We start from the raw sequence: 16,330 nt of genomic DNA, 5'->3' as shown, positions 1-16,330 counted from the left end.
TGCAATATTCCCGTCAAAAACATGTGACATGAACCTCATCATACAAAACATAAGACAAAACCAAATCAAGGGACATGTTGTAACATAGCTGACGTTCTCTTCTCTTAAAAAAAGGTCAACATCATGGAAGACAAAGACGGAAACGGTTCTAGAGTGGAGACTAAAGACAGGACAAGCAAACGCAATGCATCGTCTGCGATGTCATTTTGCTATAATGGACGCTATTAGGATAACTGACAAAAATCGTAATAAGGTCCACAGAACATATAATCATACTGTATCAATGTTGAATGATACTGATAATTACACTGGATTCTGCAGGAGAAGGTAGTTATGAGCAAATGCTCATCATATCTGTAACTTGCAAGAGATTCGGGGGAAACAAAGTACGCCCACAGAGAGAAAAGAATAAAACTGCTGGGATGAGACGTCGATGTTTGAACAATCTGAGAGAAGCGTGTACAGAAACTCTCGGTACTATTTTTAGAGGTTTAATTCTGAACTGTGTTAAAATTAAAAAATCAGAAACATTGAAGTCTGTTGAAACAAACAAAATGCAGACAGAGGAACAATAAACTGCAAAGCAAAGAAGACTAAACCTTCCAAGGATGATGATAAGAAGATTCAGAAATTGTAGATGCTCAGTGTCCTGAAAGGAGGGGTCTTAAAACTGGAAGAAGGACAGCTGACATCAAGATCTCTCCAAGCCAACTGGTACAGGCAGCCCAACCCTCTCCCTGCCACCCAGTCCTCGTGAGAGAAGGGAGGGTTATTCTCTGAAGAAAATGAATGAGAGATTCCAGACTCAGACGCCAGGCACAGAAGGCGGGGTGAGTGAGGGACCACACCAAAATCACATTAAACAATGGAGGAGAACCTTTTTCCTTCCCCCATCCGTCTCCCAAAATACCTGCAGGCCAGACTTTTTATTCATCCTTTCTCTCACCCCCAAGAGCAGAAAGATTATCTCCAGATCAACGAACCCGTCCAAGGAAAATAACGCTTGGCCACCAACATCCAGTAAATGACTGGGTCGCCATGAAACTAACAAAGTGCACCAGGTGCCGGGCCTCACCCAAGTACAGGCCTCCCGACAGGCTGTTAGGGTCTCACGCTAAGAGCAGACCGCCGGGGTTTATCACATATTTGAAAAGAGCTTCCAATATGAAAGAAAGCAAATGAAAAAACTAAAAAAGGAATTCAAAGGACACGGTATAAAGAGCTGGATTCAAAAAAAAAAATGAAAACCATAAAAAACACCTAAAGAGACAGAAAACAGTACATTCTTAAAATAAAAACAAGAAGTGGCAGAAAAATTAGGACTTAAGAAAAAAACCTCTTAGGTAATACAGAATGAAAAAAAATTCTAACCACAAGAAGGGTTAGAACATAAAACTGAAGAAAACTCTGAGCAATTAGAATAAGAAGACCGAGATGGCAAGATGAAAAATAAAGATCGGTCTGGCACATTTGTTACCTAGGTAACAGAACGTGCACAAAGAAAGAAACAGAAAACAGGAAGAAAATAATCAAATAAATAAAATGAGACAATTTCCCAAAACTGAAGGTTATGAATTTCTACTTTCAAAGGGCCCATTTAGCAAAACTCGTTTCATGCAGGGCATATGTAGAATCATAAAATTTAAGAGCACAGTATTCCCATGAGGGGAAAAAAAAAAAAAAAAAAACCACATATAAGAATTAGGAATCAGAGTGTCTCACTTCCTGAAATTAAAACAAGAAGTTTAGAAGACAATAGAGCGATACTTCCAAAATTCTGAAGAAAACCCAACTCAACCAAAATTCGACATTAGTCCAACTATTAACAAATGTGAAACAGCATAAACACGCTTCAGACCTGCAAAGTGACAGAAAATTCACCTCCTGCAGTCCCTTTCCCAGGAAGCTATTAGAAAAAATAAGCTATAATAAACAAACAAAGGAATATGTTAGACCTTGAAAACGAGGAGTCCGACATAGCAGAGAGGAAAACGGAATCAAGGTGAACTGAGGATCAGCATGGCTGCTGCATGGGAAAGCCGGAGGGGAGAACCACAGGAGAGAGGATGCTGGGAGAAGGAGACCAGACCCCATGCTTTCCTTGTGCTTGACCATCGCACCGTTCCGTTGGAGAGTTTAGTAAAATGTCGTTACTAAGAGGAACATGAAAAACTACAGGGGAAAAATAAAAGGCAGTTATTAACTCCCTGGAAAATAGAAAGTTGTACAACAAAGGCAACATTATTGTTTATAACTTGATTCGGTTGAAAGAAATCTTTACTTAGCCCTAGTCATGCATACAATAAATACTAGTTCGAAGCTGAAGACAATCCTCCTGGTGAGGTGGAGGAGGAGAGATGTATAGGAGGAGAGAGAACAGGAGAAAGAGTATGAACTTTTCCATAGGAGTAAAGAGACCTTCCTGGTAAGAAATAAAAATAAAGAAGTGTTAAAACAGTTGTACCTTGGAAACAGGCCCTAGTTTTCATAATATATTTTACTATCTAAATTTATAAGGCACATACATATTAAGCCATTATAGATAGATAGATAGATAGATAGATAGATAGATAGATATAGATGTAGATAGTCCCCCCCTCCTTTTCTTTTTTTGGCTACAGGGTGTGTGCACTCACCGGAGAAAGGAGGAGAGAGTGAGAAATCACTCCCCAGAGGGGGATGGCCATGCTGAAATCCCTTATTCTCCATTCTCCTCTCAGGATTCTGGGCATGCACAGCATGATTTTCAAGTCACTAGATCTGGTACTTGAACCACTAAGTTGGTCAAGTGGGATCTAGCTGCCTTAACCTCCATGCCACCTGCTGGCCTAAGTTGTACTATTTTTAGAAACAAAAATTTAAGAAATATAGCCGAGAAAAAAAAAAAAAAAAAGCCAAAATCAAGAATCAATGTCTGCTTAGAACGTGGAATTTTTTTTAAATCTGTAGCTGTAATGATCCATTTATTAGAAAATTACACTCAAATATGACTTAATTTGGAGTCATGTAAAAAATGACAGAATATTAGAAATGCAAACAAGATTCATTACTTTTTTTTTTCTTTGTGTGGCCCTTTGCCATAGGGCACATGTGTTTGCCAGAGAGAGAGAGAGAGAGAGAGGGACAGTGAGAGGGAAAGTGAGAAATCATCCCCAGGGGGATGGCCATGCCACAGTCCCTTCTCCTCTGTTCCCCTCCTAGGACTCTGAGTACGCGCACACAAGCTCCTGGTATGATTTTCAAACTGCCGTGAACCAGCAGTTAGCGTAATGGCTATGTCGCTGGACTCCCACGTAGTCGACCGCGGTTCGTGTCCCGGACCCGGTGGCTTAAAACTCACGCCAGGCACGTGGGCGTGCGGGCCCAAGATCCCGAGAGGAGAATGGAGAAGAAGGGATTGCGGCATGACCATCCTCCCTGGGGGGTGATTTCGCGCTTTCTGTCTCTATGTCTCTCTCTGTCTGTCTGGCGAGCGCACGTGCCCTACAGTGAAAATCTCTCCAAAAACAAAAAAAAAAAACTTCCAGGCATGGGATTTGAACTATGATCAACCATGTGGGAGTTCAGAGCTTTAACTACCATGCCACCTGCTGGCCCCCAAATTCATTATCTCCAAGTTATAATACTCAACCACCACAATTTCCTGACAATTGTTGTTACTGACTCACTTAGACAGACCTCAAGGGAGAATTACAATTGCCTCTGAAAGAAAATCTGATGTGTAGTAAGCGACAGCTAGAGCACAAAAAATGATTTTGCCAAAACATTCATGTTCTTTTTTGTTTTTTTCTTTCAAGAGGTTTTTGCCTTAGGGCACATGCACTCACTAGAGAGAGAAATATTGCGAGGGAAAGTAAGAGATGGCCCCCCAGGAGGATGGCTATGCTGCATTCCCTTTTCTTCCATTCTCCTCCCAGGATCTTGGGCACGCACGCACACACACCTGGTGTGATTTTCAAATAACTGGATCTGAGACTTGAACTGTGGCTGGCTTTGCAGGAGTCCACCAATGTACCAGCTACGCCATCTGCAAGCCCCTCATTGTGTTCTCAATTAATGGGCTGCCAGATCGAGCTCCCACAGACGCTGAAAAATTCTTCCACTCACTGCCCTCCTGCACACTGTGTGACGTAAGCAAGCAGGCGGGTCTGATTCAGAAGAGCTGGAACCATCACAGTGGACTCCAGGCAAGGGAGGCGGGACTGGATCCGAGGACACCGTGTGTGGATTCATCCAGGGCCACTCCTGAGGCTGCTGTGCAGATATGCATGAAACGGGCACATCTGTCTCCACCACCAGGGTCGAGCATACGTGAGCGTACCCTGCATGGCTGACAACATCATCTTAGGAGCACACCTGAGGTCGTCTTTTCATATTCCTTATATGTCCCCCCATGTGGACCCGGCCTCTTCCACATCCTACTGAACAGCAGAGCTTGCTTGCAGCCCCAGCTCCAGGTCTGTAGATCTGGCATCTCGCCATCTGCAAGATGCGGCTCAGCTTTCCTTACTCATTCTCCCTGCTGCTGATGACCTGAGACTATAACTTGTTCCCACAGAAGGAAAGGGCACTCCGAGGGAAGGTTTGGAATTCAGGGCATATTCTGGACCACTTGTGCAAATCTGATCCTATAAATGGGATACCTGTAAGAAACAACAGACTTCTTAAAAGCTTCATGAACTCATCCGCAGTTCAACCTGAAATTTCTGAATTCCATACATATCTTCGTCATACCTAGGCAGTGGGAGGAAGCAGCAGAAAACAGCGGAGAAGGCCTCCTGGGGGGCAGGGTAGGCTTTCAGATTCCAGAGACACATTCCACAACCTGGGAGCCAAGGGGCACTGTGTGGAATCACACAGACTGCTCCCTGGGATCACTTGGAGCTGTGCTGCATGCATCTGAGCCGCTGTGGGTTTCTTACAACCCAGCCTCGGTGAGCTGGGGCTGCTACAGGGGCACCCCGAGTTCTTCACGGGCTGAGGCAGATGTAGTCTGAACCCAGTCTCTGGAGGCTTCTGGGTGGGGAGCAAGGGAGGGAGTCAGGTCACGCACAGTGAATTGAATCCCACAACAGAACACGGCTCCTGGGGGCTAGCCACTGCGGCGCAGCAGTCATCCGAGTGCCCGGCAAGGCTGGAGGCTGCGTGGCTGAACGCAGGTTCGGATTCCCAGGTCAGCTTGAGGGCACAGTGGACATGCGCACGGGCTCCCGGTATCCCGAGGAGTTGAAGGGCTCGGGGAGGGTCATGGCGTGGTGAGACCCTGTTAAGGGTGTCTGTCTAACATGTGCTCGCCATCACTTTTAACAAAGTCCTTGAGGGCCAGCAGATGGCACAGTGGTTAAGGCGCTGAATTCTCACATGGCCGACCAAGGTGTGAATTCAGGACCTGGCAGCTTGCTTTCGCTCTCTGTCTTTCTCTGGTGGGCACACATGTATTATAGCAAATTAAAATAATAATAATAATTAATAATTAATAATTAAAATAAGTACTTCTTTATTAACAACAACAACAGTCCTCGGATAAGCAGCACTGAATTTGCTAGAAGTGCAAATTATGGGCGGCACCCCCAAATCTATCCGGTCTGCACCTGGGGGTGGAGTGGCACCCACCTACACCTGAGGTGGAGTGGCAGCCACTGTCTGACACTAGTTTGAGAGCCAGTGCCACCTCATCAGCTCTGCACTCTACTCTGACTCCTAGCCCTCAGTTGACAGTGAAGGGCTCTTACCAAGCACTGTCACCTGGCTGGTCGCCAGCCTTCCACCTTCAAAACTAGATTTAGACTTAGACTGAGGTTTACAGGAAGTCCAGGCAAGCCTACAGTCTTCCTCTGAGGCTTTGGCTGTAGCTAAATTGCCATTATGGTGAGATTTCAGAAGAACAAGCTCTGGTTTTTCCACTTCATTCTTCTTCTTCTTATTATTATTTTTTGGAGAGGTTTTTGCTGTAGGGCGTGTGCGCTCGCCAGACAGACAGAGACAGACAGAGAGAAAGAGAGTGAGAAATCACCCCCCGAGGGGGATGGCCATGCTGCAATCTTGTCTCCTCCATTCTCTTCTCGGGATCTTGGGCACACACGCACACGCACCTGGAGTGAGTTTAAGCCACCAAGTCTGGGACTCGAACTGCAGTTGGCTACATGGGAGTTCGGCGACATGGCCATTTCGCTGAATGCTAGTCCCTCCACCTCATTCTTATGCTGGGCACAATAATCTATTTTAAGTCACTTCCCCATTTTTCTCATATATTTTAATAAATGGCCATGAGGAGAGAGACAAAGAAAGGGAGAGTGAGAAACCACCCCCAGGGAGGACGGCCATGCCACAAGCCCTCTCCTCCGTTCTCCTCCTGGGATTTTGGGTGCGCACATGTGTGCCTGGTGTGGTTTTCAAGCCGCCACATCTGGGACTCAAACATGGTCGGCCACGTGGGAGTCCAGTGCCTTAACCACCATGCAACTTGCTGGCCCCAAGGAGTACCTTTACCAACGTGACCTATGTCAGCAAACTTGAGTAGACAGGCCAGCTGCGGTGCGGCGGTGAGGCAGTGCCCCACAGTGCTGACGCCACATAGCAGGGCTGCGTGCGTGCTGAGGCGGCCGCGGGGTTGGCATCCCACTACTGGCGGCTGACTGCGGGCGGGCATCAGTGTGAAGGCTGTGGGGCTGTGGGGCTACTCCTCCCCTGCTCTGCCTTCCTCTAGCTTGCAGAAATAAAAAGGTAAGCTTTAAAGATGGCATATAATCTTTCAAATCATGTTGAGAAAAATTACATTGGAAAATTCTCTACTCAGTGTGAGTTTTTAAGATTATATCACACTCCATTTTTCAAAAATTGTCACTGAAAGATGGGACCAGCAGAAGGCATAATGGTTACGTTGCTGGACTGCCATGTAGTTGACTGCGGTTCGAGTCCCAGACTCTGCGGGTTAAAACTCACGCGGGGCACATGTGTACGTGTGCCCAAAATCCTGAGAGGAGACTGAGGAGAAAGGATTGCAGTGTGGCCACCACCCCTGGGGGGTGATTTCTCACTTTCTGTCTCTCTGTGTCTCTGGCAAGCGCACACACCCTATAGCAAAAATTCTCTCTAAAAAAAAGTCACTGAAAGCATAAACTGGTTTTGGTGGCACATCCTGAAATCTACAAATCCAGTTTACCGCTCACTCGTCTTGGTCTCTGTCCTCCTGCAGATGCTGGCCTGGCGGCCAGCCAGAGGTCAGGTGAGGGAGGGTACTGGGCGATCCACAGCTGCACGGGCACCCGCCCATGCAGCCACGGCTCTGCCACCAGGCGAGGCCGGGACAGGCACTAAGCGGGACACAAACGTGGGGTCCCTAGGGGAGCAGCAAGACCCTGCTGATTTCTGCAAAAAAGAGAGAGAAACAAAAGCCTGGAGAGACTGAAAAGGTAAAAAACACAGGCAGCCTTGACATTAGGAGCTCAGGCAATGACTGATATAAACATACACTTTTCCCAGGACCAGCAGTTAGCGTAATGGCTATGTCGCTGGACTCCCATGTAGTCAACTGTGGTTCGAATCCAGGACCCGGTGGCTTAAACTCATGCCGGGCGCGTGTGCGTGCGTGCCCAAGATCCCAAGAGGAGAATGGAGGAGAAGGGACTGCGGCGTGGCCATCCCCTCTGGGGGGGTGATTTCTCGCTTTCTGTCTCTCTGTCTCTCTCTCTCTCTGTCTGGCGAGCACACATGCCCTATAGCAAAAACCTCTCCAAAAAAAAAAAAAAAAAAAAAACACACACTTTTCCCTTCGTGAAAAACCTCAACTTGGTGAAAAATTCCTTCCAAAGAGAAGATTCAAAACAAGGGCCAATCTCTTCTCTCCTGCTTTAAAGTTAAGCTCAAGAATGATTGTGTTGAACTTCAAGTTCCTTTTTAAAGTAATTAGTATTATTATTCATGCATTCGATGGCTATACACCATTTAGACTGTAAAGAGACTACCCAGCATGATACACACCCCAGTCCAGCCCAGCTGGTGATACTACCCGTATCCTCATCAACAGAGAATAAGCCACTTCGAGTTCCAAGGGTGCAGGGTGACGCGGATGCTGTGACAGGCCAGGAGCGGCAGAGCACCTGGTGACAAACACCCTGTGAGGCCACCCTCCCTGTCTTCAGCACCCACACGCAGGCCTTTTACACTGGATTGAGGCAGCTGCTTCTGGCCAAAACAGGACCCTCCCCTCTTCCTCTCCAGGCCGAGCAAGCTCAGGGCATGGCTAGAGGCCCTCACAGACACATCTTTGAAAACCTCAGACCATCCCTTGATTTACTGACCACGACCCATACCTACTCCCACCTCGGGGTGCCTGACACTGCAAACTGGATGGAATCTAGAAGAGACACTCCCCTGCAGGCTGGGCTCACAGCAATCTCATCTAGAGTAGGTTCAACATTTCTGAAGGGGAGGGGAAAAGCTAACAATAAATAAATCATTTCCACCCAGGCCTCCTGTCAGTTGCTTTCACTGAAGATGAAGAAATGTAAAACACGCTGCTTTTAAATCAGGGCTCTCGTCACCTGACCTCCTACAAATGCGAGAATGCTCAAGTACCCTTAAAGGAGCTATTTAAGAGAGCTCAAGAACAAATACAGAATACCTTTTCTACTAGTATATCTAGATTTATGCTTTTCGTTCTTCCCAAATTGTTAAGTGTTCAGCACTCTAAACACTGTGTCCAAAACTGAAAACAGTGTCTATTTCAAGACTGCAACATTTTGTTTCCTTACTTTCTCCTCCTCTATACTCCTATAAAAGAGAAGTAAAATTCCAACCATTTATCCTTATTAAACTTCCCTTAGAGCTTTAGATAAAAGCACAGGATTTTTTCCACACTTTGAGTCATGCTCATCCCTCCTGTATGAATTCTCCTGCAGAGAAACAGACGGGATATTCTTTATTGCAAACCTGTACCATATGCTTGGAACAACAGCATTAGTTTAGCCCAATGGAGGGCCAGTGGCTCCCACATAACTCCACAGGTAGTCCAAAATAATCTGGTAGTAGAAGACCTGGGTTCTCGCTTGTTTACACACTTGCCAATTCTACCACTTCAGACGAGTATAGGCACTGTGAATCTCATTTCACTGCTATACAGATGAGAGAGACTTGATTAAGGTTGGCCCATAGCCTCGTTTAGAGGAGCCAGATTCCACATGGCCAAGTACTTTCAAATCCCAGCCCCAGCGGTTGGAAACGTACCAGGTATGTGTGCATCACACTACAAAATCCCAACTAAATGGAGAAATGGAGACGAGACTGAGCATCGTATTGGGAGGTGCTTTTTCTTGTCTCCCATGCTGTCTCCCCCTCTCTTTTTCGGCAAGTGCACACACACCCTGGCAATTAAAAAAAAAAAAAAATACCGATCATTTCCTCTATCTTCCCAGCAAGGCCAGGTCAAACAATGAATGTCATAGCACCACACAAATCCTGGATGGCTCAAACTCGAGGCTCTCGAACTTTCTCTCTTCCTCCCTTTCTCACTCCTCCTTCCTTGCTATATATATCAAGAGTCTCCCATCTAAATTAATTTGTCACTGATATTATGACAACAATAAGGTAACTCAGAAATGCTCTTAAGGTGCTTAAAATTTCAGGAAATTATACTTCTATCCATGCTAAGTGGCAGGAGAGAAACACAGACCCATGCCACACAAGTTGCAAGGAGGAAGAGTGCTCCTGCGTGGGGGATTGGGAAACGTCCTGGAGGAAGGGCCCGATGGGCAGGCCACTGAATGTGGACATGTGAAGAAAAGCACGCCAGAGTCTACCCAACAGCCACAAAGGCACAGGGAAAGAAAGGCATGGAGCATACACAGAAAGGCAGGATTGGCGTTGCCCAAAATCTAGAACTCCCCGAAAGGGAGCAGAAGAAAGGAAGCCAGAAAGGGAGACTGGAGCCAAGCCATGTCAGCTCTTGCCGCTAGACTTAAGTTTGCCCTTCGTACCATGCTCGCGCACGATCTTCACGTACGCAAATTCCCCATCCAGGTAAACTACACAATACTGTACACCTCAGTCTTCCAACCCTTCAGCCTCGCTCTCCAGCTAGAATAGTTCTCTCTGACACTGCTCAAATGCGTCCGCTATGGACTCTTACTTGGGTCCCTGAAATGGTCTCCTGCCTCCAGTCTCGTCCCACTGAAATACATACTCCACTCTCTACACTAATGTCAGACTGAACTAAAATGCAATCTTTCCACACTATTCTCCTGTCTAAATACTACAGTGATTTTGTTTTTAATTACTCACAGATAGCACTACAATCTTACCCAAGATAAGAGGTGTTTCATGAACTGAGCCTTCTGCAGGCTTCATCCTCTGCCTCTCTCTCTCAGCCTCCTTCTCTCCTACCACATGGATTTCCTTAAAGTCCTTATGCCACCGTGTTCCCTGGTCTCTCCGTGCCTTTGAATTTGTGCTTCCTTCTGGATGGGGGGCCTAACTTTCTCTTTTTCTCTGATTAGATAATACCTCCATACCTTCCCTTCTCAAATTCAAAACTCATTCTCATTTAACATTGTTCTAGAAGCACTAGCCAATGCAATTAGGTACAAGAAAAAAAAAAGAAGGTTCAAAATTAGCATCCGTAGACATGATTGTATACCTAGAAAATGCAAAAGAATCAACTAAAAGAATGAAGCAAGCATAGAATTCAGTAAGATGGTAGTTACAAAATTAATACACTAAAGTCAAAATGTATTTTTACACAAATGCTAACAAGTTAGAAACTATAATGTCAATAAGTATTCTTTTATCACAGCATAAGAAAATTTTTAAAATGTAAGAAAAGATGTATCAGGACTTGTAAAGAATGTATATAAAGAAAACTTTAAAATTCCACCAGAAAGACAAATCTTTCTTCCCGATAGACCCATTGCAATAGAAGCTCCCGGAGGCATGGGGCCTTTTCTGCTTTGTTCACTAACATACTTGAAGTGTCAAGAGCCCGGCCTGGAATATGACGTTCAGTAATGCCTACTTAATGCATAAAATGCCTGAAACACTCTAACAGCTCAATGTGGTGCCAGTCAAAATACAAATAGGATTATCTGAAGAATCTGAGGAAAAGATCAACCTTCCGACTGAAAAATAAACACGAAGGTAACTTTTCATCTAGTAGATGAGCACAAGTTCAAGTAGTCCGAGATACTGAAGACGTGGAGAACCCTACACCGAAACCGTTAGCGAGACAGCTAAAAATCGGCTTAGTCTTTTAGTGTGCTAATACCTATCAACGTACAAAATGTACATTGTCTTTAGGCGATTTCTCAGCTGGAATTAATTCTATACAGAAATTTACACATTTATGTCCAAACATAAATGAAAGCATGTCCCCTGTATTATTGTTAATGGAAGAAAAATAATAAGAGTGGACAAATGTCGAAGTACTCAGGAACCTCAGCACAGTCTTGAGCCAGGGACCAAGCAATCTATCGTGTCTGGGTCAGTTTCCCCCTTGTTCTCCTGGCAGGGTGTTAGAAACGTTCATTGAAAAAACACATTTAAAGCTCTCAGCACTGTCCCTGGCAGAGTAAGCACTCAAAACATCAGCTATCATTGTGCAGTTGCTTAGAGAACTTGTCGAGAGTTCTAAGCACAGAACTGCGAAAGTCGTCAGGAAGTCCTTGACTTCCGACAAGACCTGTGCCACCCTGTGCATTTCCACCGTACATAAACAAACTGTCTTCCTAAGCACATTTCAAACAAACTAGAAGCCGCTGCTTCAGTATCCCTTAACCTTTGTCGGCAGATCAAAATTAAGCTCTATTATCAGGCCTTAAGCATGCAAAGCACACACCCATTAGAGGCAGCTAGAGTTGAAATAACCCCACCAATGTAACACAGTTTCCTTTCCCCCCTCTTGACAGCTGGGCCATGCCTCACACGGCTAGCGCTGGAGTTCGCTTACCACCGTCGGGGGGTCATTCCATTCTTCGTAGGAGATGGCAGCATACGGATAGATGCGGTCGTTGATAATCTGCAGGGTGGCCAGGGCTATGGCTTTAATCGACTGGAAGTACGCTTCCCAGAACCATCGTGCCTATAAAGAAAACAACGACTTTAAGTGAGCAGGCGAGACAGAGTGGGAGACCTAGATGCTCTATCTCGGTCAGTTCGGGTCCATGGAACTCCCTTGTTCCCAAAGCAGTGGATGCCCAGGGCAATTGCTCCCTGCTGTTTGACCAGCTCTATCAAGAGGTATGCATTCCTCAAATGTAGTCAAAACAGAGTGTCAGCAAGTGAAATGCACACTGGATTCAATTTAGATACTAGAAACAGTGATGATGAAAACAACAGTGTATCAGACCAGAGAAAGTTCAGCCTTTTTTTCTTATAAGATAAAGCATACACGTAGCAAACTACAATTCTCAAGTGTAGGCACCGTGACTTTTTACATATGTGCATATCCTTACAATTACTACCCAGATAAAGTTATAGAACATTCTAGCACCGTAGATGCCCTCATGCCACTTCTCAGTTAGTATCTCACCCCTTTAAGATCAGCCACTATTCTGATCTCTACTGCAATCATTACTGAATTTCATATAAATGAAGTCAGACAGTAATCACTCTCCTGTATCTGAATTCTTTTGCTCAACATCTGTAATATCTAAATCAGGTTTTGGTACAGGGTTATGGTAGTCTCACAGAATAAGTTGGAAACTATTCCTTCTTTTTTGATTCCTTGAGAAATTTTAGGCAAGACCAGCATTCTACCTTCCTTAAAAGATTTTAGAAGATTTCAACAAGGAAGCCATCTGGACCAGGTGTTTTTGTGTGTGTAAAGGTCTTCAATTATGAACTGTCACTCATACACATAGAATTACACATATTTTCTGTGATAGTTTCACAAGTAGTGTTTTTCCAGAAATATATTCCTTTCATCTAAATTGTTGACTTTATTTAAATAAAATTGCACATTAACATTTGCTTGATGCCTAGAAACTGTAGTTAACGTACTTTTCATTCCTGAATCTGCTGATCTGTGTTTTCACTTTGTAATTGATCAGTCTTAGAGATTTATCAATTTTATTCATCTTTTTTGAAAAACCAACTTGTGGTTATATTGATTTTTTTCCATCATACTTTTTTCTATTTTGTTCATTTCTGCTATTATTTTTATTCTCTCTTTACTTCTATTAGTATTTTGGAGGAGCTTAATTAATCTTACTATTAGCTTTTTGAGATTGAAGATTAGTTTACTGACTTCAACCTTTCTTCACTCTCCTCTATAAATTTCCCTCTGCATGCTATTTTTAAATACATCTACACATTTACTATCATTTTTATTATCATTTAGGTAAAAAAACATTTCATTTTCATCATGACATATTTTTTCACTCATAAGTCATTTAGAAATATACTGTTTGATTTTCAAACACTTGGGGATTTTCTATTCGTCTTTCTGTTGCTACTACTGCTTTGATTGTACTTTGTACAATAGTCAGAAAACATACATGATTTCAATACTTTGCAATTTATTTAAACTTGATTTATGATCTGACACACCATTTATTTTTGTAAATAATCCATATGTACTTTGAGTGTGATGTCCTACTTAAATATATGCCCTTATTGATTTCTGATTGCTTCTGTATATATATGCATGTATGCATATGGGTGTGCATATGTATGTATGTATACATGCCTGTGTGTATATATGGCCATCCCTCAGTATCTACAAAAGATTTGTTCCACAATTCTTGTGGATACTGAAATCCATAAATGTTCAAGTCCCTAGTAAAACAGTATATAGTATTTGCACATAACCTATATACATCCTCCAGCATACTTTAAATGATCTCCAGATTACTTACAAGTAATATAAGCATCAGGCACAATTAAAAATAAAATTATATAAACTTTTTCAGTATCTGTCTTTTAGGGAACCAGCTTTTTCTCCATCACATAACAATTGGCATAACCTGGCTTCATTTGCAGTTCGTTGACTCTATGGATACAGAACTTGTGGATACAAAGAGTCAACTCTGTGTTTGTATTTCTCAAACGTTTACTTTCAAATTTGTGCTCTCAAAGCTTGTTCCAAGCTTGTCTCTTGTAAAAAGCCCATAATTAGGTTTAAGAATTTTCTCTCATCCCCAAATCCTTGACTTCTAATTACAAATACAGTCCATTTATATTTAGTGTACATATGCACATACAGGTACTTCTTACTTAATGACCAAGTTCTACACCTACAAGCAGACTGTTAAAATAAATTGGTCAAAGAGCTTAAAGGGGGATGTTGTATGGTATGTCATGATGCCATAGTGTATACATTTTTCAATAGATAGCACCCAACGCCACACTAGAATAATATACAATTCTACCTATATAGGGGCCAGCAGTTAGCATAATGGCTATGTTGCTGAACTCCCATGTAGCCTACTGCGGTTTGAGTCCCCGACCCAGTGGCTTAAACTCACGCCGGGCGCGTGTGCGTGTGTGCCCAAGATCCCAAGAGGAGAATGGAAGAGAAGGGGTTGCGGTGTGGCCATCCCCCCTGGGGGGTGATTTCTTGCTTTCTATCTCTCTGTCTCTCTCTGTCTTTCTGACGAGTGCACTGTGCCCTATTATTGCAAAAACCTCTCCAAAAAAAGAAAAAAATTCTACCTATACAAAAAGCATACATTAGATAAGTGCCAAAAAGTGACAAAACATCCTGCAACACAATACTATAAATCTAACATAATCGTTTTTATTTATTCTACTATGGGTGGCCAATAAAGTACAAATCTGTAAACAAAATATGTAGTCTTGTGTGACACTTTGTGTTGTGAATACAAACGAACTGCAGGCATGACACAAAGACTGAGAAAAGGGGATTCCTGAGACTAACGCAGATTGAGAAAGGGGATTCCCCAGGCTGGAGAACTGGTTATAAATTTGAGCAATCATTAAACATGCAGTTTGTTCAGTGAGGAGTGGTGTACTGATACAGCCGAGTTTAAAGTGTATAATCATTGTTTGTTTACTTTTTGCTTCATCTGTTCTTTATTTCTCCTTTCTCACCTTTAGAACAGGTAAAAAAATTATATTATTCCATGTTTTCCTTCGTTAGTTTGTTGGTTATTTAGTTTTATTATTTTTCACTATCCTAGCAATTAAAGTTAAGCATCATTGATTTATTATACCACAAATCAGTAATTTTACAATTTTACAAACACTGCAAGGATCTCCATTTACAAGCTACCATTTGCTGCTGTGCTATCAGAGTACAATATAATATTCTTCATCCACAAGACATCATTATTGTTTTTAAAAGTATGTTTTTTTATTTATACTGGCCATATATTTACCCTTTCCTTTCTTCATATGCATCTGAACTTATATTTAAAATTACCTTCCTGCTGCTAAAAGAACTCAACATGTTATTTCTTTTGCTATGAGTCACTGGTAACACATTCTCTTAGTTTTTATTTGTTTGAAAGCTTGTTTTCACCCAGTTAATGTTGGAAGAATGTTTTTGCTGTTGAGAGACTCCTACGTTAGCATTTATTGTCTTTCGTAACATTAAACACATAATTCCACTGTCTTCTGACTTCATCCAATTTGTTACTACTGATATTGGTGCACCTTTAAAAATAATATGCCTTTTGGACCAGCAAATGGCATACTGGATACATTGCTAGATTCCCATGTATTCAACTATGGTTTGAGTCCCAAATCCGGCAGCTTGAAACTCACATCAAGTGGATGTGTATGTGTGCCTGAAATCCCAGGACGAGAATGGAGGAGAAGAGACTGCAATGTGGCCATCCCCCCGGCAGGTGACTTCTTGCTTCCTGTCTCTCTGTCTCTCTGTCTCTCTGGCAAGTGCACACACCCTATAGCAAAAATCTCTCTAAAAAACAGTAATAATGATATGCCCCTTACTTTTGACTGCATTTGAGCTTTTCTCTCTATTTGTCTTACTGCAATTCAACTATGATGTTCCCAGATGTGCCTTTTCCACTGGGGAGAGAAGAGTTTTATCAGTCTGGTTTTGATGTTTCACTGATTTCAGAAAACGCTCAGACAACATTCATTAAATACTGCTTCTGTCACACTCTCTTCTTTTTCTGGGACTTCAAATGTATACATATATGAAGAACATTTCGCAATGTATTTACTATGTCTCAGATGTTTCTTATTCTATTTTCTGTATATTCCCTCTGTGTTTCAATCTGGGTGTTTTCTGCTAACATTTCTCTTTGTTCAATAATCCATGTATTGCTTTTATTTTTTTGAGAGGTTTTTGCCTTAGGGTGCATGCACTTGCTGGAGAGAGAAATAGAGATAGACACAGTGAGAGGGAAAG

General features: G+C 42.9%; 1 protein-coding gene across 1 annotated transcript in view; it reads right to left on the bottom strand.

Annotated features, from left to right (window-relative positions):
• Nucleotides 1-16,330, bottom strand: part of EXT2 (exostosin glycosyltransferase 2) — a 163,659-nt gene that overhangs the window by 75,527 nt on the left and 71,802 nt on the right. The window contains exon 7 of the mRNA XM_006157755.2: nucleotides 11,939-12,070. Coding sequence (XP_006157817.1) covers nucleotides 11,939-12,070 — 132 coding nt within the window. The remainder of the gene's footprint in view (nucleotides 1-11,938; nucleotides 12,071-16,330) is intronic.

The sequence above is a fragment of the Tupaia chinensis genome, unplaced genomic scaffold (assembly GCF_000334495.1).
Source record: "Tupaia chinensis unplaced genomic scaffold, TupChi_1.0 Scaffold000561_1, whole genome shotgun sequence".
NCBI classification, from domain to species: Eukaryota; Metazoa; Chordata; class Mammalia; order Scandentia; family Tupaiidae; genus Tupaia; species Tupaia belangeri.
This window is presented reverse-complemented; position numbering and strand designations above follow the sequence as displayed.